This window comes from Balaenoptera acutorostrata, chromosome 19 (assembly GCF_949987535.1).
Source record: "Balaenoptera acutorostrata chromosome 19, mBalAcu1.1, whole genome shotgun sequence".
NCBI classification, from domain to species: domain Eukaryota; kingdom Metazoa; phylum Chordata; class Mammalia; order Artiodactyla; family Balaenopteridae; genus Balaenoptera; species Balaenoptera acutorostrata.
In genome coordinates this window covers 16,033,243-16,057,295 of record NC_080082.1, presented here as the reverse complement: position 1 = coordinate 16,057,295, position 24,053 = coordinate 16,033,243, and the positions used below count along the sequence as shown (strand labels likewise).

The following is a 24,053-nucleotide window of genomic DNA, read 5'->3' as shown; positions in this document are numbered from 1 at the left end:
TTCTGCAGTGTCAGTTGTTACTTCTCCTTTTTCATTTCTAATCCTATTGATTTGAGTCTTCTCCCTTTTTTTCTTGATGAGTCTGGCTAATGGTCTATCCATTTTGTTTATCTTCTCAAAGAACCAGCTTTTAGTTTTATTGATCTTTGCTATTGTTTTCTTTGTTTCTATTTCATTTATTTCTGATCTGATCTTTATGATTTCTTTTTTTCTGCTAACCTTGGGGGTTTTTTTGTTCTTTCTCTAATTGCTTTAGGTGTAAGGTTAGGTTGTTTATTTGAGATGTTTCTTGTTTCTTGAGGTAGGATTGTATTGCTATAAACTTCCCTCTTAGAACTGCGTTTGCTGCATCCCATAGGTTTTGGGTTGTCGTGTTTTCATTGTCATTTGTTTCTAGGTATTGTTTAATTTCCTCTTTGATTTCTTCAGTGATCTCTTGGTTATTTAGTAGTGTATTGTTTAGCCTCCATGTGTTTGTATGTTTTACAGTAATTGCTATCTAGTCTTATAGTGTTGTGGTCGGAAAAGATACTTGATATGATTTCAGTTTTCTTAAATTTACCAAGGCTTGATTTATGACCCAAGATATGGTCTATCCTGGAGAATGTTCCATGAGCACTTGAGAAGAAAGTGTATTCTGTTGTTTTTGGATGGAATGTCCTATAAATATCAATAAGTCCATCTTGTCTAATGTGTCACTTAAAGCTTGTGTTTCCTTATTTATTTTCATTTTGGATGATCTGTCCATTGGTGAAAGTGGGGTGTTAAAGTCCCCTACTATGATTGTATTACTGTCGATTTCCCCTTTTATGGCTATTAGCATTTGCCTTATGTATTGAGGTACACCTATGTTGGGTGCACATATATTTATAATTGTTGTATCTTCTTCTTGGATTGATCCCTTGATCATTATGTAGTGTCCTTCTTTGTCTCTTGTAATAGTCTTTATTTTAAAGCCTGCTTTGTCTGATATGAAAACTGCTACTCCAACTTTCTTCTGATTTCCATATGCATGGTATATCTTTTCCCATCCCCTCACTTTCAGTCTGTATGTGTCCCTAGGTCTGAAGTGGGTCTCTTGTAGACAGCATGTATACGGGTCTTGTTTTTGTATCCATTCAGCCAGTCTATGTCTTTGGGTTGGAGCATTTAATCCATTTACATTTAAGGTAATTATTGATATGTATGTTCCTATTACCATTTTCTTAATTGTTTTGGGTTTGTTATTGTAGGTCCTTTCCTTCTCTTGTGTTTCCTGCCTAGAGAAGTTCCTTTAGGATTTGTTATAAAGCTGGTTTGGTGGTGCTGAATTCTCCTTATTTTTGCTTGTCTGTAAAGGTTTTAATTTCTCCATCGAATCTGAATGAGATCCGTGCTGGGTAGAGTAATCTTGGTTGTAGGTTTCTCCCTATCATCACTTTAAATATGTCCTGTCACTACCTTCTGGTTTGCTGAATTTCTGATGAAAGATCAGCTGTTAACTTTATGGGGATTCCCTTGTATGTTACTTGTTGCTTTTCCCTTGCTGCTTTTAATATTTTTTCTTAGTATTTAATTTTTGATAGTTTGATTAATATGTGTCTTGACATGTTTCTCTTTGGGTTTATCCTGTATGGGACTCTCTAGACTTGACTATTTCCTTTCCCATGTTAGGGAAGTTTTCAGCTATAATCTCTTCAAATATTTTCTCAGGCCGTTTCTTTTTCTCTTCTTTTTCTGGGACACCTGTAATTCGAATGTTGGTGAGTTTAATGTTGTCCCAGAGGGCTCTGAGACTGTCCTCAATTCTTTTCAGTCTTTTTTCTTTATTCTGCTCCCTGGCAGTTATTTCTACCACTTTATCTTCCAGCTCACTTATCCCTTCTTCTGCCTCAGTTATTCTGCTATTGATTCCTTCTAGAGTATTTTTAATTTTAGTTATTGTGTTGTTCATCACTGTTTGTTTGCTCTTTAGTTCTTCTAGATCCTTGTTAAATATTTCTTGTATTTTCTCCATTTTGTCCAAGATTTTGGATCATCTTTACTATCATTACTCTGAATTCTTTTTCAGGTAGTTTGTCTATTTCATCTTCATTTATTTGGTCTTGTAGGTTTTTATCTTGCTCCTTTGTCTGTAACATATTTTTTTGTCGTTTTATTTATTTTTTGATGGGTGGGGCTGTATTCCTGTTTAGTGGTTGTTTGGCCTCAGGCGTCCAGCACTGGAGTTTGTAGGCAGTTAGGTAGAGCTGGGTCTTGGTGCTGAGATGAGGACCTCTGGGAGCCCTCACTCCAATTAATATTCCCTGGGGTCTGAGGTTCTCTGTTATTCCAGCAGTTTAGACTCGGAGCTCCCACCACAGGAGCTCGGGCCCGACCTCCAGCCTGGGAACCAAGATCCCGCAAGCTGGTCACTGGGGATTCCTCCTCTCCCCTTAGGTGTCCGTGGTCTCCCACCGGTGCCTGGTAGGTGCCCTAGTTATCCTGACTTCCTTTGTTATGTCTGTTGTAATGGACCCTCTTTGGGCTTCTTTTATTTAGAAGTCAGGTCTTTTACCTTGAGTGGCAGCAAGACAAGCAGGATAGTGATTTGATGCATGAGAGCATCAATCCCACGGTCAGTGGTTGGGTCCCTGCCACATGCGGGGCAGTGGGCAGAGTTCCACTGATCACAAGTTCCTTGAGATTACAGGCCTTGCCTTCAGGGAGCGTACAACTCTACTGGGTATTTCAGGAACACCCACAGTCATCAAACGGTATTACTATAGGTCAGTGCTGTGTCGATAAAAATGTTCTGCATCTGCACTGTACGGTACAGCAGCCACGAGCCACATAGGGCTATTCAGTACTTGCCATGTAGCTAGCGTCACTGAGGAGCTCAATTTTAAAGTTTACTTAATTTAAAATTAATTTTACTTAATTTAAATTTCAATGAATTTAAATTTCAGTAGCCTGTGGCTAGCAGCTACCATATTGGCCAGTGCAGGTAGAGATACTCAGAAGGAGCAAAACCAGCTTTGAAAGAGTGTGTCTGCAGTTCTCATTGTACTTTCCAGTTACTATTCAGGCTCCATTAAGCTGTAACTGCGTGCCAGATTACACCTGCCCTGCCCAGCCCACGTGCCACGAATGGCCGCAGATACCGACCTCCATAGCCCTTGGGTTGGCCTGCGGAGGCCGGGGGCTGCTCAGGCCAGGGGCAAGTGCAGCTTCATCTGTTGATACTAATTAGCTATGGTTTTCTGTGTGTGCTGCCATATGAAGAAGAGTTGGGCAGCGCTGCTTTGTATACGATTATTTCATTTGATTCTCACCCCCAATGCTGTGAAATAGATACTGGAAGGAACCACCCCCTTGTCCCCCCTCCCACCATTTTGCAGATCAGTGAATGGAGCCCGGGAGAGCTCGAGCAAGTTGCCGAAAGGCATACGAGCAGGTTCGGCTTTGCATACTGGCTCTTCCACGTGCTCTTAGGACAGAGCCCAAGCTCTTAGGAGTTCGTTATACATCTCTCCAAGAATGGACTTTTTCAGTCTAATCATTTGATCCCGTTTTCACCTCCATTCTGAGTGTAGAGAACAGCACTCTCCTAAAGTTGTGCAGTGGGAAACAGTAACACGACTGCCACCTTTATGTTCGAAATGAGTGGGGCTGTCAGCCACGAACGTGACTCATAGTAAGGCAGCGTCGTGCTCAGTCTGAAAGCAGGTTGGTGAAGTGGAAAGAACTCTCTATATTTGGAGTCAGGAAGCCCACCACTTAGCCCATGACCTTGGCCTCTGGGAGCCTAGGAACACAGACAAGTGACACCCACCAGCTGCAGCCTGGGTTCCATGATGGGACGTGGTGGCACATGGACAAGTACCTAGTAGACACCTCGGGTCACGTCTACTCAAGGCAAGTGTAAAGTGCTCCTGTGGGCCACCAGAGGGTGCGGAAAGGGTCTTTGATTCAAAGCCTCTTCCCTAATGCACAGCCGTCTCCACCATCCAACTTTGTGGTTTTCTCTTTTAAAACGTGAAAGCGATCGCTTGTTCTCTTTTAGCAGTGTGGATTTGAAAGTGTGTGTTGTAGATTGAAGAGCCCCCAGTGTCAGCAACTGAACAATAATTAATGCAGTGATTATCCAATCAATCATTAATTGCTATAAATTAAGTGATATACAATTAATGTAATGCTTTATCACCAATAATTAGGGGAAAAAATTGAACCCTTGGCAAATAATCCTAGCAAGATGGTTATTTAAATCCTGTAGCCGCCATGGTTTCTAGCCACGGAGCACTAGGCTGGGTCTAGTTAAGCTAATTTGAGACAAGATGACCTGGGGGATATTGGCACTTTAAAAAACAAACAAACAAAGATGGGGCAACACTCCAACTTAAAATGACAACATGATAATGCTTCAGAAATCCCGAACTGATGTCCATGTTTGTATTCTTGTAAAATTTTGGTTTAGAATTGTAGTTTGAGCACTGCTTTTCAAGGGGAATAGCTTGAAGGGATTTTATTTTATTAATTTCTTTAAATCCATGATGCTCACCTAACACACAGCAATTAGTGCAGCGGAGCACCCCTGATATGAATCTCTGGAAGACTGCTATTAAAGGAGGCCTTAATGGGCTGGCAAGGTCTGGGCGACTGTTAGGGAAAAGTGTGTTTATGGAATATGCTGCTGGCAGGCATGATTTCAATCGGATTTGACATGTTTAACATAAATGTATAGTGTATGGCTCTTGCTGCGTATGAATAATTCCTGCAGACCCACTGCCTTTCTAATTACTGAGGTTGAAAAAAAGCAGGTCAGGAACATCCTGGTGGAAATCTATTACCAGCCCTCCCCCTCTTCTCCCTGTCGTTTACAGCTTTGTATAAATAGGGATGCCATTGTATGGGGAACTAAGTGCCTGAAATGTAATCTGTGGCAGAGAAAGGAAAGGGGCTGAAACAATACTTTTTTGAAAAGACTGAGTCCATAAAGACAAGACAAGGCATGTGCTGAGAGGAAGCACTCTGCACTATGAGAAGGCAGAAGCCCAGGGCTCAGGGCCCAGTCCTGCCAGTGAGATAAGCCACGTGAACTTGGTCTCTGGACCTCAGTTTCACAATCTGTAAAGTGGCAGGTTTGGACTAAATGGGTTCTTGCAGTTCTGGAACTTATTAAAAATATGATTGGAGGAGGGACAGTTGTACAGTAGTGTAGAATCTTGGAAAACATTAATTTCTAAGGTCAGAATGCTCATAGTTTGCAAGGATGTTCCTGGTCTCTGGCTGGTGGAGAGAGCGTGGATCAGGAGCCTGGATAGAGTTCCCATGGGCCCCCAAGCCTTCTTCCGTGAAGGTTAGATAGTACCACACGGTCTTTCTTGGTGGGGCATCAGAACACTGAAGCTCTCACCTGGTCCACTGTTACTGGGGCCCATCTCACTGAGTTGTCAGAGCCCGGTGATGAGGACATCAATCTTTGGAGACTCTTTGGAGACTCACGAGGGTGTCTTTGAGTGGCTCCCCATGTCCCAGCCCCGTCGTTTGCTGGAAGCTAGGCCATTCACTGCCTCTACGAAAATCATTTTGGCCTAATTCTGTGTCCTTTCGGACTTGGTTCCATCTCTTCACCTCACCCAAAAGTAGATTTGTCTTTGCCGTAGGGTACGTGTGAGGGAATGCTGGGAGCCTGGCCTGCATGTCCCCTTTGTGGTTCCCGTTCTTGCCAACGGAATCCATTTTTGGTTTTACGTTTTCACACACAGATGGGAAGTGTGTGGCTAAGTCGGCTTTTCCAGAGTCCACTTGTTCCCTTCCCCACCTCTACTCCCCACGCTCTTTTTTTTTCCAGGCCACTTTCAGTATAACTTGGCTGCTTAAGTCACTGCAGGCAGAATTCTGTCTCACAATTGAAAACAAACCATCTGAACTATTTTTATGTTGAGAAGCAAAAATAGATACAGGGTATGGCGTGTATCTGGACTTGCCCGAATTCCAGTAATTCAACCGTCTTGGCTTTGAGAATTTATATTTAAGTCACAAGAGAGATAGGCATCACATCAGTTGAGCAAATATTTTTTGTGCAGATACCTAATGCAGATACGGGAAATACAAAAAAAGTAATTGGAACTCACTTTCTAGAAAGGACGTTATATGCAATCATATAACTATGGTAACAGTGTAGTGAGAATTATCATCAAGGTATAGATAGACAGCAGTGAAAATGTAGATTAAGGAGCAAATTATTTTTCATCGTAGAAAATAACTTATAGATTTGCATATTATTCTTGCTACACGGCCATGTTAATCTTCTTGCTTTGTTTCAGTTTTAGCTTTTGTGCTGTTGGGGAAAGCACCTCTGTTATTAGAATCAAGATCATGATTCTAAAAAAAATACCATGGTGCCTTTCTCATGGGATATCAGAGCACTTCTGTTAGGCTCTCACATTCTTCCTGGGTCCAACATTATCTTTATTTAGTTCTAGAGAACTAAAACTCATCGATGGGGAACTCCTAGGTGTCAGATTTGTGATCAAACTGCAATTTGCCTTCTGGGTCAGGGATATACTCCCCCGATTATAAAGCTGAAGAACACATAACCTAGTAGCTTTCTCTTACTATACGAAGATTGGAGAAGACTTGAAAATCCTGTTTCTCTAGTTGTCAAACAGAATTGTCACCTCTTTATGGTCAGGGCCATGTGGCATTCATTCATTTTTGTTTTTTTAAAAGACTGGTTTTTTTAGAGCTGTTTTAGGTTTACAACGAACTTGAGAGGGAGGTACAGGGATTTCCCGTACACCCTCTGCCCTGCTCCCCACCCCCCGACATGCATAGCCTCCCCCATTATCAACATCACTTACCAGGATGGTACTTTTTTTTTTTTTTTTTTAAACCAATGATGAACCTACATTGGTCCATCCTAACCATCCAAAGTCCAAAGTTTACCTTACGATTCACTCTTGATGTACATTCTGTGGATTTGGACAAATGTATAATGACATAGAACCATCTTTATAATATCATACAGGGTATTTTTATTGCCCTAAAAATCTTCTGTGCTCTGCCGATGCATCTCTCCCCAACCCCACATTCATGCATTTTTGTAATCGCTAGCATCTAGCAAGTGCTTAATACTGTTTGGATGTTTCATTAGCAATCAGTCGGTAAAGTAGCATAACCATAAACACTTTAAAGTGCAAGTTATTCAACTTTCTGCTTTTTAGATATTAAACCCATGGGGTGAGTAGAATTCTTCCACGTTGACTTACAGAAAAGGCAAATTCAGGGTGTCTTTGCGTGTCCTTGAAACCAGGCCTCTCCCCTCACTCTGTGGTTATGTGGCCGCACATGCACCTGTATTATTTCCCAGAGATACTTCTAAATGTTAAACCATAGCCAACAAGTGTTTGAGCTCTCACTGTGTGCTTGACTCTGGTGGGCTTCATGTGCGTAATCTCTCTTGCCAGCCTCCCAGAAGCCCTGTGAGTAGACGCGGTCCTCCCGCTGACAGACATGGAAGCTGAAAGTCCAGTGTAGTCAGCTGAAACGCTCAAGGTCACACAGCCGGGACTTGAGCCAGGTTGTGGCAGCCCTGCAAGCCATGTGCTGTGTTCCTTCGCGGGGGAGGGGGTGCGATGCCTCTGTGTAAAGAGAACTTGGCCAGGGAAAGACAAGAGTTACGGAGGAGTGGTGCCCCCGAACTGCCTCCTCCGCCCCTTCACTCACGTCGGCTGTCCTGGGCCTTTGGAGGCTGTGAGCAAACGGAGCGTGGTGGTGAGAGAAACGCTGACGGAAACATTACTCGGTGCGGGGCTCCCCCTCTGTGCTTCCCGAACTCCAAGAGGAGACATTTCCAGTCTGCTTGGTACTTGAAACCTACAGGGGAAAGTGGAGAGTCATTCCCATTTTCCAGCCCTTCTGGGGACCTGAGTGACGTTTTTCTCCCCCATTACAGGTTCTCACGCTCCTGCTGAACCTGAATGAGCGAAGAGAAATCCTCGACGGGTCCTGGGGAAAAGTTGATTTGTAAGGGTGCGGAGAAGTTAAGGGCAGGGCTCTTTGTGTCTGTCACCATGCTGGACCCAGATTGTATGTTTTGATTGTCACAAGTTCCATTTCACTCTTAAAATTTAGTTAAGTATCTTATGAAGATAGGTTTGGAATGGAGAAAAAACTGGAAGAGTATCCTTCTAGTCTAGTCTCTGGGAGTCTGTGCTGTGTTGGGGCTCAGAGGCTCTGACTAACCTAATTAATATTTGATTTGATGGATGAGCTTCTGTTAATTAACTGCGACCTGGTCCCAGCATGACCCACATCACCTCTTGTTTTGACCTACATCTCGCACCTCTGGACTTTTTCTGTTAGTTCAAGTGTCTCTTAGGTTCTCCCTGTTCTAGTTTTTTTCCAAGTCCTTGGTTGTCACAATCCTGTAATGAAGCCAGAGGGCAGAGTGATAATGCAGACTCCGAGGTACCCGCCGACCGTGCCCCATCCTCACCGGGCACTGTGACCACAGCTGCAGATGGCATCTGTGCACAGCTCAGGGGCTCTGCAGGGGAAGACAGGACACTCTGGGGAAGCTGATAAGAGGCCACAGGCAGGCAGGCTGATTTGATACCTCAAAGTGAAGAATTGGGTCTTGGCCCCTTTGGTCCCTGGTTTCTGGCACAAGCCGGGCTCAGGGTGGCAGCCCAACGTTTGGAAGTTATGAATACTCCGACAGCTGATGTTGGTCTAAACGAAGTGGTGGCTGGTGGCTCTGTTTTGACTGGTGGTTCATTCATAAACCTGACACAGAGGGAGTAAGGTATCTTGAAACTGAATTGCGGGATGGCCTTTTGGGAGCGCAAATCAGTGTAGTTAAGCAGCCTTATGCATATTTCAACAAGGAATTAGTACAACAGATTGATGCCTCTGATGTGGGACTTAGCACTGCTTTCTTCCCCGAAGATGCAGACAAGCAGCAGCAGCCAGCACACAGCACGGGCCCGCCATCGCACCTTGGCCGCTCGCTGGGAAAGCGTAGCCTCACCCCCCATTCCCAGAGTGCTGACTCGTGGACACAGGGGCCGGTGTGGGTCTCCGCATCCTTCCCAGGGCCGAAGCAAAGGGGGCCTCGGGCTGGAGTGGCCTGCAGGTGCCAAGACCTGGGAAGCCAGCACCAAAAAGAGGCTTCCTCTTCCTGCAAAGTGGAAAGAGCCCAGAGGCGTTTGTCCTTTTCACAGAGGTTCTCCAGGACACGTGGAAAGACCGAGACTTTCATAAGCAAGGCAGTCTGTCATTATTCTGGATTACACTGCTAACAGAACACGTAGAGGTTATTCCTTCTGAATTTCTGTCTTTGAAAATGTGTCTGTGTTGGTTTAGAGCAGGCAGGTTCCCTGAGGGACAGCCACATTTAATCTTTCACCTTTGGCCTGAGGGGGAAAACATCGGGCTTTGAGACCAGGCCTGGCTTTTGTCCCCGAGTGTAGATGATGAGAATAGCATTTTCAGCAAGAGTCATTTGAAAGTGGACGGCCAGATCCGCCCACGCCTGCAGGCCCCCTTATTTAATTCTAGTCCAGTCACAAGGTGGTATGGTTCCTACCAATTACAGAAAGCTTTGGCTCTGACAGCAGTTCTCAAAGTGTGGTCAGACCACCAGCATCACCTGGGAACTCACTGGAAATGCAGATTCTCTGAATCAGACCTATCCTAGGAGGGTGGGGCCTGCCTTCTGTGTGTTAGCAAGCCTTCCAGGGGATTTCTGACTCACAGTTGAGTTTGAGAATGTTGGGGCTCTGACCTCTGTGACATGCGTGAAGTTTGAGACTTATGTCTCCTTTAACCGGATGGCAAGGCCATGAGCCCCCGCCGCGTGAGGAAGGAACTGAGCTTTCCTAAAAGACAGGAAGTGTGTAGAAGAGGCACGAGTCCTGGTCTTGGCCGATGGAATCCCGGATCGCAGGAGTGGGAGAGGAGGAGACATGTGGTCATGATGAAGCGTGATCAGAAACCCAGCAATCTTTTTTTGTTTTGTTTTTTTTTACCAGCTTATGATTTAATGAAGGGTATGATAAAAGATACAGATGAACAGTCAGGTGAAGAGATACATAGGGCAAGGTCTGGAAAGATCCTGAGTGCAGGCGTTTCTGTCCCCACGGAGTTCGGGTGTGCCAACCTGGAATTTTTAAAACTTTTGGGATTGTTATGGAGGCTTCATCAAGTAGGGATGATGGATCATTAACTCAGTCTCCAAGCCCCTCCCCTTCCTGAAGGATGGGAGGTGAGATTGAAGATCCCAAGCTTCTAATCATGGCTTGGTTTTTCTGGTGACCAACCCCATCCTGAGGCTATCTGGAGCCCACTCAGAGTCACCTCATTGGAACAAAAGATACTCCTGTCACCCAGGAAATTTCAAGGGATTTAGGGGCTCTGTGTCAGGGAGCAGACAAGGAACTCAGGCAATGAAACAAGGATTCCCTTTCCCAGGTTCAGCTACTGATGCTTCTTGGGATGACAGCCCCTGCCTCCTCCTGGGGCAGCCTTGCTGGGATCAGCTTCCAGCCTCTGGGGCCCCCTGTGGGTCCCTCTCCTTCTCGCTACTCCCTTTTCCTCAGCCTCCTTTTCAGTCCGTCTGCCCTTTCTAAGATTCTTCTTTTCGCTCCTGTCTCCTCCTCAAGTCCCATCTCCCAAATTAAGTGTCACACATAGAGGCTAGCAGAGGGAATGAAGGAATGCCCAGTATCAGGGGAGGGTGGGGCAAGCCAGAGGGCATGGGGCATCTGCTCCAGCCCACGGCTACCGCATAGGAATGGAGATCCTGTTGCCAGATTTTTCCACTTATCTGGAGGTCCTTGTCCTTCTGCTTTGTATGAAACTCCCTGTTTTATTTTATTTTATTTTATTTATTTTTGGCTGCATCGGGTCTTAGTTGCGGCACGCGGGATCTTTTGTTGTGGCGTGCAGGCTCCTCTCTAGTTGTGGTGCGATGGCTTCTCTCTAGTTGGAGCGCATGGGCTTAGTTGCCCTGTGGCATGTGGGATCTTAGTTCCCTGACCAGGGATCGAACGTGCATCTCCTGCATTGGAAGGTGGATTCTTTTTTTTTTTTTTTAAACATCTTTATTGGAGTATAATTGCTTTACAATGGTGTGTTAGTTTCTGCTTTATAACAAGTGAATCAGCTATACATATACATATATCCTCCCTCTTGCATCTCCCTCCCATCCTCCCTATCCCACCCCTCTAGATGGTCACAAAGCACCAAACTGATCTCCCTGTGCTATGTGGCTTCTTCCCACTAGCTATCTACTTTACATTTGGTAGTGTATATATGTCCATGCTGCTCTTTCACTTCGGTCCCAGCTTACCCTTCCCCCTCCCCGTGTCCTCAAGTCCATTCTCTACATCTGCGTCTCTATTCCTGTCCTGCCCCTAGGTTCTTCATAACCATTTTTTTGTTGTTGTTAGATTCCATATATATGTGTTAGCATACGGTATTTGTTTTTCTCTTTGTGACTTACTTCACTCTGTATGACAGAGTCTGGGTCCATGCACCTCACTACAGATAACTCAGTTTCGTTTCTTTTCATGGGTGAGTAATATTCCATTGTATATATGTGCCACATCTTCTTTATCCATTCATCTGTCGATGGACGCTTAGGTTGCTTCTACGTCCTGGCTATTGTAAATAGAGCTGCAGTGAACATTGTGGTGCATGACTCGTTTTGAATTATGGTTTTCTCAAGGTATATGCCCAGTAGTGGGATTGCTGGGTCATATGGTAGTTCTATTTTTAGTTTTTTAAGGAGCCTCCATACTGTTCTCCATAGTGGCTGTATCAATTTACATTCCCACCGACAGTGCAAGAGGGTTCCCTTTTCTCCACACCCTCTCCAGCATTTATTGTTTGTAGATTTTTTGATGATGGCCATTCTGACTGGTGTGAGGTGATACCTCATTGTAGTTTTGATTTGCATTTCTCTAATAGTGATGTTGTGCATGCTTTCATGTGTTTGTTGGAAGTCTGTATATCTTCTTTGGAGAAATGTCCATTTAGGTCTTCTGTCCATTTTTGGATTGGGCTGTTTGTTTTTTTGATATTGAGCTGCATGAGCTGCTTGTATATTTTGGAGATTAATCCTTTGTCTGTTGCTTCGTTTGCAAATATTTTCTCCCATTCTGAGGGTTGTCTTTTTGTCTTGTTTATGTTTTCCTTTGCTGTGCAAAAGCTTTTAAGTTTCATTAGGTTCCATTTGTTTATTTTTGTTTTCATTTCCATTTCTCTAGGAGGTGGGTCAAAAAAGATCTTGCTGTGATTTATGTCATAGAGTGTTCTGCCTATGTTTTCCTCTAAGAGTTTTGTAGTGTCTTGGCCTTACATTTAGGTCTTTAATCCATTTTGAGGGTTTTTTTGTGTATGGTGTTAGGGAGTGTTCTAATTTCATTCTTTTACATGTAGCTGTCCAGTTTTCCCAGCATCACTTATTGAAGAGGCTGTCTTTTCTCCATTGTATATTCTTGCCTCCTTTATCAAAAATAAGGTGACCATATGTGCATGGGTTTATCTCTGGGCTTTCTATCCTGTTCCATTGATCTGTATTTCTGTTTTTGTGCCAGTGCCATACTGTCTTGATGACTGTAGCTTTGTAGTATGGTCTGAAGTCCAGGAGCCTGATTCCTCCAGCTCCGTTTTTCTTTCTCAAGATAGCTTTGGCTATTCGGGGTCTTTTGTGTTTCCATACAAATTGTGAAATTTTTTGTTCTAGTTCTGCGAAAAATGCCATTGGTAGTTTGATAGGGATTGCATTGAATCTGTAGATTGCTTTGGGTAGTATAGTCATTTTCACAATGTTGATCCTTCCAATCCAAGAACATGGTATATCTCTCCATCTGAGAAACCCAGCACTCTTTATCTAAACCCTGGTTAAAAAGAAACACCTGGGTGAAGGGGAAACGGACCTCTCTGTACTATTCTTGCAACTTCCTGTGAATCTATATTTCCAAATAAAAAGCAAACTAATAACAACAACAGAAACAACACCGAAGAGCTTCTGGTTTTTCAAAGTGCTGACCTATCTGGTTCATCTTCGAGTTGGAGGAGAAAAATAATGAGCCATTCCCCGAGTAGCAGTAATACCCATCTGTAGTATAACTCAAGTTTTCTTTGAAATCCTTCATGGAAACAGGAAGACATGTCTGGTAAGTGGATGAGGCCTGTGTGTCTCGCTCTCCCTACCTAGGCATGTTCTTCTCCTTTTTGAGTACTTCTCTAAAATGCTTTCAAGAGACAGGCAGGAGCAGTCTAGCCTGCACTTAACTGAAACCAGGACTGTGTTTTAAATAGAAGGTTCTTACCCTCACGGGGCTGGACTCTGGGCGTGGAAGGGTGTAGAGACCCCGCTGGGTGTGCCTTCGCCGTGCACAGACTCCCCGATTCCTCTTTGAATCATCTTTAAGTGCTTGGTGGGAGGCAGAGCCGTGCATGTTTAGCAACCAAGTTGGCAGCCGAGCAGACCCTTTAAAGGAACTGTTGCTCTCTGTGTTAGGGAGGGAGAGAATTTAGCCAGCTCTCTGGTCACTTCTCAAGTGCAGTAGCTCTGCAGGAGATGCGAGTACGAAATCCTAGCCTCTCCTCTGGGGAGGGAATTGCAAGCAGATGCCAAGAGCAGCTCCACATTCAGTGACAGTATGAGGATCACAAGTCCAGAGCACAGATTGACCCTCTGGAAACTGTGCATTTCTGCTTTCTAGAGGGGAGTGAGGGGCCTCTGAGAAGCTGAGGGGAAGGGGCTATGGAGAGGGCTCACTACCCCTTTCATTTCATTTTCATTATGAGCTGAATGACCATTTTCCGATCTGGTGAAGCTTCTGTGACTATCGTGCTGGGGTCGTTGTCCCAACTCAAGTACTGAGTATGGAGCTGTGTGAATGTTTTTTTTTCTCCTTAGTCAATGGAGATAAAAGATTGCTGTAAATTTCTGGGGCAGGTGGCAAGCTGGTTTACGGAACACAAGGCGATGAGAACCTCTGGCTTACGGAAAGTAGCATGAATTAATAATCATTTAATTGGCTCCTCCATTATGTTGCTGGTTTGGGAGATGGAAGTTTAGATGGAGGGGCTGTCAGTGGTACTTCAGCTCAGAGTCTGATGGTTGAGAAGTGGGGCTGGAGGCTGCCTTTGGCCTCTCCACAAGGATGACATGTCAGGCAGCATCCCAGGGCTTCAGTGGGCTCACCGTGGGGTCCCCAGAAGGAAGGGGGTCAGCATCTTGGTGAACACCACTTCCGAGAGCCACTATGCCATGAAGAGAAGAAACGCAGAAGAAACTTCCCAGTAACGTGGGCAGCTCAGCGCATGCCCAGGATGTCCCCACGGGAGGACTCTGGCCAAAGGTGGGCCTGTGGCAGAGAATGTCCACCATGCCAACAGCACCAGTGGTGTGCTGAGTGATGAGAAGGTCAGTTTTGCTCATGGAACTGAAACTTCCAGTACTTTTGATTGCCATGGAGGGCAAGTTGATGTCTTGGCAAATGATTAGGGAAAGCCAAAAACTGTGTACCTTAAGGTTCCATTTCTACTTCATTTCCAATTTTTCTTCAGGTTTCTTTTTCAGGAGGCAGCAACTCCCCGCCTTCCCTTGCTTCAGAGTTGTACGACCGCATCACTAGGTGAGAAATGAGGCACGTGTTGGCATTAAGTCTGCTGGCAGTACATGGTATTGCAAGTACAGCTCTCAAGTTTTCTGTCACCAAAATTTCAGTGACTCAGATTTTAGTTTATTAGTGAGGATTAGGATTGGGTGAGAATTTGTTCTAGGAAAAGTGGTTTTATCAGGTGAAGTTAAAGAGACTGTGTTTCTACCATACTTGACCACTTGATAAGCCCCCTAAATTATACTCTTCTTACCTCTTCTTCTCTTTTTTAATTTACTTTTTAATTATTTATATTTGGCTGTGTTGGGTCTCTGTTGCTGCACACGGGCTTTCTCTAATTGCGGCGAGCAGGGGCTACTCTTCGTTGTGGTGCGCGGGCTTCTCATTACGGTGGCTTCTCTTGTTGCGGAGCACGGGCTCTAGGCGCACGGGCTTCAGTAGTTGCAGCACGCGGGCTCAGTAGTTGTGGCTCGCAGGCTGTAGAGCGCAGGCTCAGTAGTTGTGGCGCATGGGCTTAGTTGATCTGTGGCATGTGGGATCTTCCTGGACCAGGGATTGAACCTGTGTCCCCTGCACTGGCAGGCAGATTCTTAACCACTGCGCCACCAGGGAAGCCCCCTTAACCTATTTTTTACAGTTAGTCACCTCTTACCTGAAACCTTACTAGGCTTGTTTTAATTGTTCTATATGCTTAGAACATAATAAAACCACTCTTGAAAACTGTAAACAAAACTTGCATGAATTCATATTGGCTCTCTTCTCTTCCCTACTCCCTCTAATTAATATGACAAGAGGGGTAAATTTTTAAGCAATTATTTTTAGAGGTTAAATACCCCAAAGCAAATATGTTAAAAACAAAGGATATCTGGAAGTTGACGTCACAGAAATGATTTTTGTTTTTCCTGAGGAAGCCACGCACTGACGACTGTGTCTTTCCCTTTGAAATGAAATTCTTTTGCTTGGAATGTAGAGGAACCTAAGAGAATGAAATGGAGAGTCATGAATCAGGTCTGCCTCTCAGTACTTGCCTTCGTCAGATATAGTGACCAGCCCATCACAGTTTAAGGTGGAATGGTGGCTTTTGGCCCAGAAAGTTGACTTGGAATTTTCTGTACTCCATAACCAGGACATGCCAGTCCTTTTCCTGCCTCACCAGCGAGTTCAGTGGGGCAACCTTAACTTCTAACAAGTTGAGCAAGTGTTTGTCCACTCCTTAGAAAGTTTGCGTGGCGAGGAGTCCGCAGCTAACATCCTGTCAGGCTGTGCTTGGGGTTTGACCCTGCATTCCCCGATACTGTCCCAGTATCCCTCCTGCCTCGCTTTATAGGGTGTGTAATCGATGGCACTCGCATGATTCCTTGCCACGTTTTTAAACCCTTTGAAGTGCCAGGAGCCCAGCATGTTGCCTGTGGAAGATTCATTGCGATTTAACACATATTTTCATATGACATAGCTGCCAAAATGAGGAAAGATTGCTTTAACCAGCAAAGTAAAAAAACTACCTGATGTTTTGAACAGTATGGATCCAAATATCAACCTTTTCATGGACAGTTGAATTTAAATGCTAAACTTTTTAATTATAATATTAAAAGTAATATAACTACATGACAAACTTAGAAAATGGGGAGATGGTCCGTGATGCCATCACCTAAATACAGCAGTCATTTTCTTCCAGTCTTTTTTTCTAATACCTATTTTTTACAAAGCTGTATCATGTTATAACGCATACGTTATCTTATTTTTTTTCTGATTAACATTCTCAAGGATTTTTCCACATTGCTATCATATGTAATGTCATCTAATACTCAATAGAGTGGCTGTACCATTGTTTACTTAACCGTGCCCTGTTGTAAAATATCTAGATTGTTTCCAGTTCGTTTTGTCATTACTGTAAAAGCCACTACAGGTAGTTACCCTTGAAGTTGTTACCAGTATAATCCAGTGGTTCCAGGCACTGTTTAAACTATGGCTTGTCCCTGGAGCGCATCTATTTGTGTTTCACTACTGTGATGTCATAATGGCTTTAAAGTGATCAGTAATTAATTTTAAAAGGTAATAATGTTTCTAGACTGTGACATCACTCTTGGAATTTAAGTTAGAGTTTCGAAAAGTCTTCAAAAAAGAAAACCACAGTACTTTCCCTCTTGGTATTCGTACAACCTCATTTACTTATGCCTACAATGTATGCTAGTGACAGAACTAAAGTAGAAATTGATTTTGGGACTCTGGCCCTTTTGAAGTTGTTCAGAGAGAAGAAGCTTGAGAAAACCTTAGACCGTCGTTGTCGGTAGTAAACCCTCTTCCAGCCTGCTGATGGAGAACTTGTGCGACTGTTTACCCATCTATAGACATTTTATAAAATCTCTGGTACCATGTTTTGATAGGGATTGACGTTTTAATGTCTGGGGTCAAGCGAGGAGGGGCCTGTCAGCCTCGTTAACCTAAACTCTTTGGAGCAGTCCTCACATCACCCAGGGAAGCACAATGGGATTGTAACTGGGTGTTAACAGACTCCGATATAGGAAAGGCACGGCCTTATCTTTAGAGAAGAAGCCTGGCGAGCTGCAGGTGGCTAATGTCCACTTCTAGACAGATCTGATCTAATAAAGATGCAGATTGCCCCAGATGGAAGGGAGATGAGCCCCGGAAGGTTTTACACCAGTGGATGCAGTATTTCATATCATAGCAGAGCTGCTGTGTTACTCCAGAGAAAGAGGAATGAGTGAGCAAGTGCTGATTTTACTTTTCAAAACACTTCAGAACAGCTCCTTAGCTTGAGCTCACAAAGGAAGCTTTAGAATTACAGAGCAATTTGAGAGTATGAAAAAAAAAAAAAAGGTAATAGAAGTCCCCCTCTCCATGCAGGGGGAAAGAATAGTGGCTTCTGAAACGAGAATTCTCACCTCTGCAACCTCGTCACCATTGATCACGCGTTCAGCACTGAAGGACGAGGGTGGACTCCGGTCCTGTGAGGACGCTGATGCTGCACTGGGTTACACCGGGTTTGCTTTGCAGGGAGCGGGATGAGTCGGGTGGTCTCAGCCTCCGCGCTCGTTCATCCACACTGCTGAGCAGCTGCACGGCTGAAAATCATTCTGAAGGGGGGGCGGTGTAGCAGGCAGGTTGAGGGCGTTGACAAGGTAGTGTCATGGTCCTGTAAAAGCAAGTGTTGTTTCAGGTCAGGCAGACTAACAAAAAGACGGGGATGGGTGTTTAGAATAGAATCTGTATCTTGGCTTGCCCCTAGGGGAAGGAGGAGCGGAGAGCGGCTCTTTCCTAACTGTAAGCCCCGAACCTAACCTAATCCTACAGATTGGAGGTGGAAATGGGGAAGGTGGAGGATGGCTCTAACAAATAAGCATCTGAAGTATCATCTAATGTCTCCACCCGCCCCATCTTTAGAATGCCTGTGAAAAGCTATAGAAGAGCTAACATATAGAAGACAACCAGTAAGCAGAAATGAAAAATGATGGAGAATAAGGAACCTTCTGGGGGCAGGAAGCTCTTACGTCCCCAAAACATTAATTAAAGACTCCTATTGTGGGAGTGTTCAGGCAGGGGCCCATCACACTCCGAGGTCTAAAACCTGCGATGCGAGGTTTCGCGGGATCAGGTCTGCCGGGGGCTGGGAGACGGGAAGTGGGCCATGGGGGAACCAGACTAGAATGTTACAGCACCTAGTTAATCGGCAGCCAGTCCATCACATTAAATATCCAGCCGTCATGTATTACCTCTCAAGTGAAAATGAATAACTCCCATTAAGAAGAAAATGGGTTTGAAGTCGATTCGAGACAGATTAAAGTACTGTTATGAATGTGTGTTGGGAGGAGGAGGGGTCCGTGTGTAATATGCTTGTCCTTGTACTTTTTAAATAATAGATGTTCTACAAACTTATGTAGACCAGGTTACCAAGATACTGGGGTTAAAGATCAGAAGATGTGCATTCTGGGAAGAGCATCAACTTCCTGGAATATTTCCTGCATCTCGCATTTTTTTTTCCCAAAATTATTGTGTGGCCTTATGATTTTAATGAATAAAATTGATTTTTTACAACTGTTTATTAAAGCACACATCTGTAATGACAGCATCTTGGGTATCCACGTCAGAACAGATTTCAAAGCTGGAAACACATGCTAGATAACTAGGCTGGATGAGACAGAAAGCAGTTTGACCAAAGAGTAAAAATGAGGCTTTCTAAACCAGTGACCTCAGTGCTGAGTCAAATGCTTTTTCAGTGAGGTAGGGAGGGTAGTGGGTATGTATTGTCTCACTACCATTTTCAGGATTTTTCTTCTTACCACTTGTAGCAAAATTCTGAAAAATGGAGTTCCCGTCCAAAACAAGTGAGAGAGCCAGCCTTAAGATATTGACCAGGTTTTTGAATGACCACATCTGGACCATTTGGAGATTTGTGTTTATACTGGAGGAGCCCTGCTTATTTTTCCTTGTTAAACCCTTTTAGCCCAGCTGTTTTCTCATCAAAATCTTCCAGATCCCTTTCCATGCTTCAGAGAACTCCTTCCGCCAACACTTCCATGCTCACTGTTTGCTGCTTCAGTCTCATGTGACTCTCCTTCCTCATTGGTGTTTTGGTGTTTTGGTGGAGTGGGGTGCAGAGGGCATGTTTCTGGCAAGCAGAGAGGACACTCTCCCTCTGAACCACCCACTCTGAATAAACTCTTATGTCTGGAGCACTGGCTCGATGAGAAGTTGGAGTCATGCCCTATCTAGTTCCACTCTTCAGTTACTTCTTCCCCAGAAGCAAGTTGCTGAACCCAGACTTGATTTTTTTTGCACGTATTTGTATGCAGATATCCGTGTAAACCTTTCTCGGGTCCGTCCCATTTATCATGTCTCCTGTGCTGTGCTGTGCTGTGCTGTGATTTCAAGAGCTGTGACAATAAAGTTGGAAGCACATCGTTTATTACATCCATGAAAGCAGAGTGTGTCTGGTACTTGGGTTGACTCGTGGTTGGCAGAGCAATTGGTGAGACTTTCCCACCCACCCTCATAAGCCAGCAGATTGTGCCTTGATTGGGGGAGGTCAGAATAGACTGTATGTAGCTTAATCCAACTCAGAGCCTTTTAGTCCATTTCTGTACCTTTTTTTCTTAGTGTTCAGTTGTTAAAGTTGTGTAGTGACAGAAATTCATGGGGGACAAAAAGAAACACTTGCTTCTTTTCTAGCATGCCTGATAAATCAGTCCGGATGCTCATCCTACTTTAATTTTGGTATTTCAAGAAAATCCTGTGCTATAAATGAATGTTGATTTTCACCCAACGCAAACCCTCTGGGAGCTGGCCTGGTCTGGCTGCTGTATTACATCTTCTGCTTTTTCTTCCAGCATCATCAAGCCAAGCAGAGAAGGAGCTGACAGATTCTCCTGCAACCTCCAAACGCATCTCCTTCCCAGGTAGCTCAGAGTCTCCTCTCTCTGCAAAGCGACCAAAAACATCAGAGGAGACCAAAGCGGAGCAGGTGAGGCCAGAAGCGGCTGTGCTGGTGGGGGAGTGTTCCAGATAACTGGGGGAAGGGGGGAGTGGAGTCTCGGGTGGGCGGGCTTGGGGCGGACACAGTTGCGGTGGGAACAGAAGATTCAGCCGGAGGGGTGGCTGTGTGTTCCCCACAGATGTACCAGTGTCCCTACTGCAAGTACAGCAACGCCGATGTCAACCGGCTGCGGGTGCACGCCATGACGCAGCACTCGGTGCAGCCCATGCTCCGCTGCCCCCTGTGCCAGGACATGCTCAACAACAAGATCCACCTCCAGTTGCACCTCACCCACCTCCACAGCGTGGCGCCCGACTGCGTGGAGAAGCTCATCATGACGGTAAGGCAGCTGGGAGCAGGACCTTGGGGCTTTTCTTTCCCCAGCGGTCCCAGGTGATGCAGCAACATGGGCAGGACACTGTGTTGCTGGATGCAAGAGCCAGTGCAGAGTTGGAAATGTCAAAGATAGTCCTGTGACCTTTGTTCACCTTAGACTTGGCCTGACTGCGGCCCGAAGGGCTGAATACATATGCATTTCTCAACATCCCTTATCATTCCTCTCTCCCCTCAGGACACAGAGGCCTAGAGTAGCTAACCATTTACATGAAGAAGTTGTTATTCAGATTCTCCAAACCTTTACCGAGCAGGTCATCTTCTAGGTTGCTCTTAAATTCATTATGTCTCATTTCATCCTCACAACCACCCTGTTTTATTTAAAAAGTTTGACACGTTTACATTAACGGCTGAGGAAACTGAGGCTCAGAGAGGTTAACTGACTTGATGCCCCTGCAAGTGGCAAAGTTGAGATGTGAGCCACATTCTCCAACTCGCAGAGTGTAGCCCTGTGACGTGGGAGTTTCTCAAGTGGATGCTTTCATTCTCAACGCAGGAAGATGCTCAGTTGGGTAGCACGTGGCGAGTCATGAACAAGGGCTTTGCATTTTGAACATGATGTTGCTACACCTGCGGGGCATGGCTCTAAGTGGCCACTGTAAACATGGCCCAAAAGATTAGTATAAATCTAATGCAATGTGAAAACTTTTCAAACTTCTACAGGCGATACCAATATCCTGCATTCTGTGTACGCTTGGGCTGCTGGAAAGCCCTTTCCTGATCACTAGAGGAAAAACCACCAAAGAGAAAAATTCTCACCTCTAACTTCCTTCAACAGTGGAGTAATAAGTTAATTTGATTGCCTTTTCGTGTGAAGATTCCCATGCAGGTCACAGACGTATAACCTCTAGGCATTTCCCATTCCACTTGGTTATGCAAAATTAATAACATTGTAAGTGATGTTTAGTTGTGAGGAACATATATTTGATGATGCATCAAGAGAACCTTAGCAGCCAATGGCAAGCTCTAAGGTGACCTAGCATGAGTTTCATTTCAAGTATAAATTCACTTTCCATGGGTATTTTCTTTTTTTTTTTTTTTCCCATGGGTATTTTCAAATAGACAGACTGGTGAACATTGTTGAAAGGTTCTCTGTAAGTGGAAACTTCCTTTTGTGGATGGGTGGGCTTCTGTTACAAGTTTCCCTGGAATTCTCTCCAGCCTTGGAAATAACAAGGGGGATTTTCCTCAGGCCTCATCATACTTCCCACAGATGGCCGGGAACCATGGGAGCCTGAAGAAACAGGAAGAGATGTGGGGAGGGTGGCATTGTCAATACGTCGTTCTTCTGCTCTGGTGATTATTTTTCCTGTTTAATATCAGTCTGGTCTAGGAAATGTGAGCCTGTAGTAATCTGTATGATTGGTTTACATTAGACAGTAAGTTTCATTTATACATCCCTAGGGACTACTATATAAATTATATTTCAAATATCCATTGTTTGTCCTACTTCTATAACAGCAACAGTATGGTACATTCAAAGTAGCAAGTCTGGTGGTCATTATGAATCTTCATTAATCAGCAGAGTCTTTGAGAGGAGGATGGTACTGCTGTGTCTGCTTGGGTACCAATCCCTAAGATATTTTTGGGTGTTACCCACTCAAGCAGTGATTCTCAACCTTTTTTTTTTGGAGACTCTGGTGAAAACGATTCAGTAGCCTTACTGGGTATTCTGTGCACACTAAAGTTTGACAACTACTATTAACTCTTTCAAATATTCTCCATGTACAAAATTGTGTGTACAATGCCAGAGAGCATAAGGATACCCTAAAATCCATCCATGGAAACAGGTTAATAAACCCTATTTGAGAAGACTCCCTAAGAACATAATTATGTAGGAGAAACACGCTCCCTAAAGGGGCTGTGCTTGGCACCTTGTACAGGAACCCCTGTGTACCTACCTCATTTGCCCATAGCAGACAATGGAGATGTTTTCTAAATATTTCTGAAAAAACGTGCAAATTGTGGGAAATGTGCTGACTATAGGAAGTTCATTTGCCAGCAACAAGAGAAAGTTAATGGATTCAGAAATAAAGTTGAAAGTTGTGGGAAATGTAATCACAAGGGTTTTATACTTGATTTAGAGGCATATATAAGGATGATTTGGTACCCTATCTTTGCGTGAGAAGATGTAGTTACTGCATGGCTGTCAGTATTGAATTGGTTTCTCAAGTCATGAGGATGGTTTGCATTGAGCTAAATGAAGCAATTCCATCTCGATCCTTTAGCAGAATCAGCAGGAAAAGATGAGCAACCAGGGTTAGAGGGGAGTTTGTGGCCATACCTTGGCGGTGAACCCAGCATCCTATTTGAGGACTGGACTGCTGATCTTGGTCTCTACCCTGACAAATTAAATAGTTGCCATTGTCCTTCCTCTGAAAAGTTTGGTGTTAATATGAAATTTGCAATTGTTTTACAACTAAGTGTTTATAATGAACCTGTGGTTAGAATCATGCCCCTGGAGGATATTTTACAGCAATATCATTAGAAAATTGGCCAAGGGAAAGTATTGGTTAGGCTTTCTGACGATATATCTGTTTGTTCCTGGCCAACTAGAGCAGGAAACTCTGAGAAATGCCCCTCAAATCAGAGCTCCATTTCCTAAACCATATCATTAAGGAATGGTCAGTGTTCAGTCATTCATCCTCCAAGAGGAGAAAGTTATGTCTGCTTTATCCTTGAGTGGCTAGGATGAATGGCAGTGAGAGGAATGAATCTTCTTCCTTGCCAGATTGTTTGACTGAGTTCACTGCCTTTGGCTGCAAACTAGGAAAGCCCAGCAAAATCCACCAAACAGAACTCCTGGCAGACATGGGGTATGTCCAAGGTATCTGAAGCTATAAATTCTGGTAAATACTTTTTGCTGTCTGGGTCCAAGGTCCCAGGATCTGGCTTGAATTGGGTTTCAGTCTCTCTAAAAGTAAATTCCACCCTGATAAATGGAAATAGATTACTTTCTATACAATGTCTTTCCGTTCAGTTGTAAATGGAGAGTGTTTTGAGGAGGCTTCATTTAATAATACCTTATCAGACAGCTTTCAGGAACCTGCAGTGTCTAATATGTCTGTTGCTATGGTAACAGCTGCTTGCTTATGCTCTGCATCTCATATCTGTGTCTTCCATGGGCCCCCTTCTTTTTACCGATGAAGGGGCTTGAAAAATATTCTCCACTGGGAACAATTGCAGCTCTGGCCCTCCGCTATGGAAACTGCACCCATACCACTTCATTCTGCTTGGCCTATTGGAAACAGAGCTCCAAAGGGTGTCTTTACACACGTCATATGAAAGACGGAAATCTATAAAGCTTAAGGCGGTGAGACAGGTGCCCCTCCAGACCCAACTGAGCGACCCGCCCCCCAGTGTCAGTCCCATAGAATTCTCACCTATTTACAGAGAAGTCCGAGATTCCAAATTGGTGGTGGGGATACGGGAGCTGCTGCTTGTGCCCTCCTTTTTTTCACGGTTTTAGGGGAGGAGGGTTGAGGGCATAGGGGACAGGTTTCTGGCCCCTAAGTGAGAATGGGAGAGACCACCTGCGATGAATATCAGTAGCCTTAAATTATTCT

The 24,053-nt window shown here is 44.3% G+C and overlaps 1 protein-coding gene across 8 annotated transcripts in view; it reads left to right on the top strand.

The window, feature by feature from the left end:
• ZFHX3 (zinc finger homeobox 3) overlaps positions 1–24,053 on the top strand; it is a 314,781-nt gene that overhangs the window by 272,140 nt on the left and 18,588 nt on the right. For all 8 annotated transcript variants that reach the window (XM_057534462.1, XM_057534461.1, XM_057534466.1 and 5 more), the window contains 2 exons: positions 19,949–20,082; positions 20,234–20,434. In XM_057534462.1, coding sequence (XP_057390445.1) covers positions 19,949–20,082; positions 20,234–20,434 — 335 coding nt within the window. The remainder of the gene's footprint in view (positions 1–19,948; positions 20,083–20,233; positions 20,435–24,053) is intronic.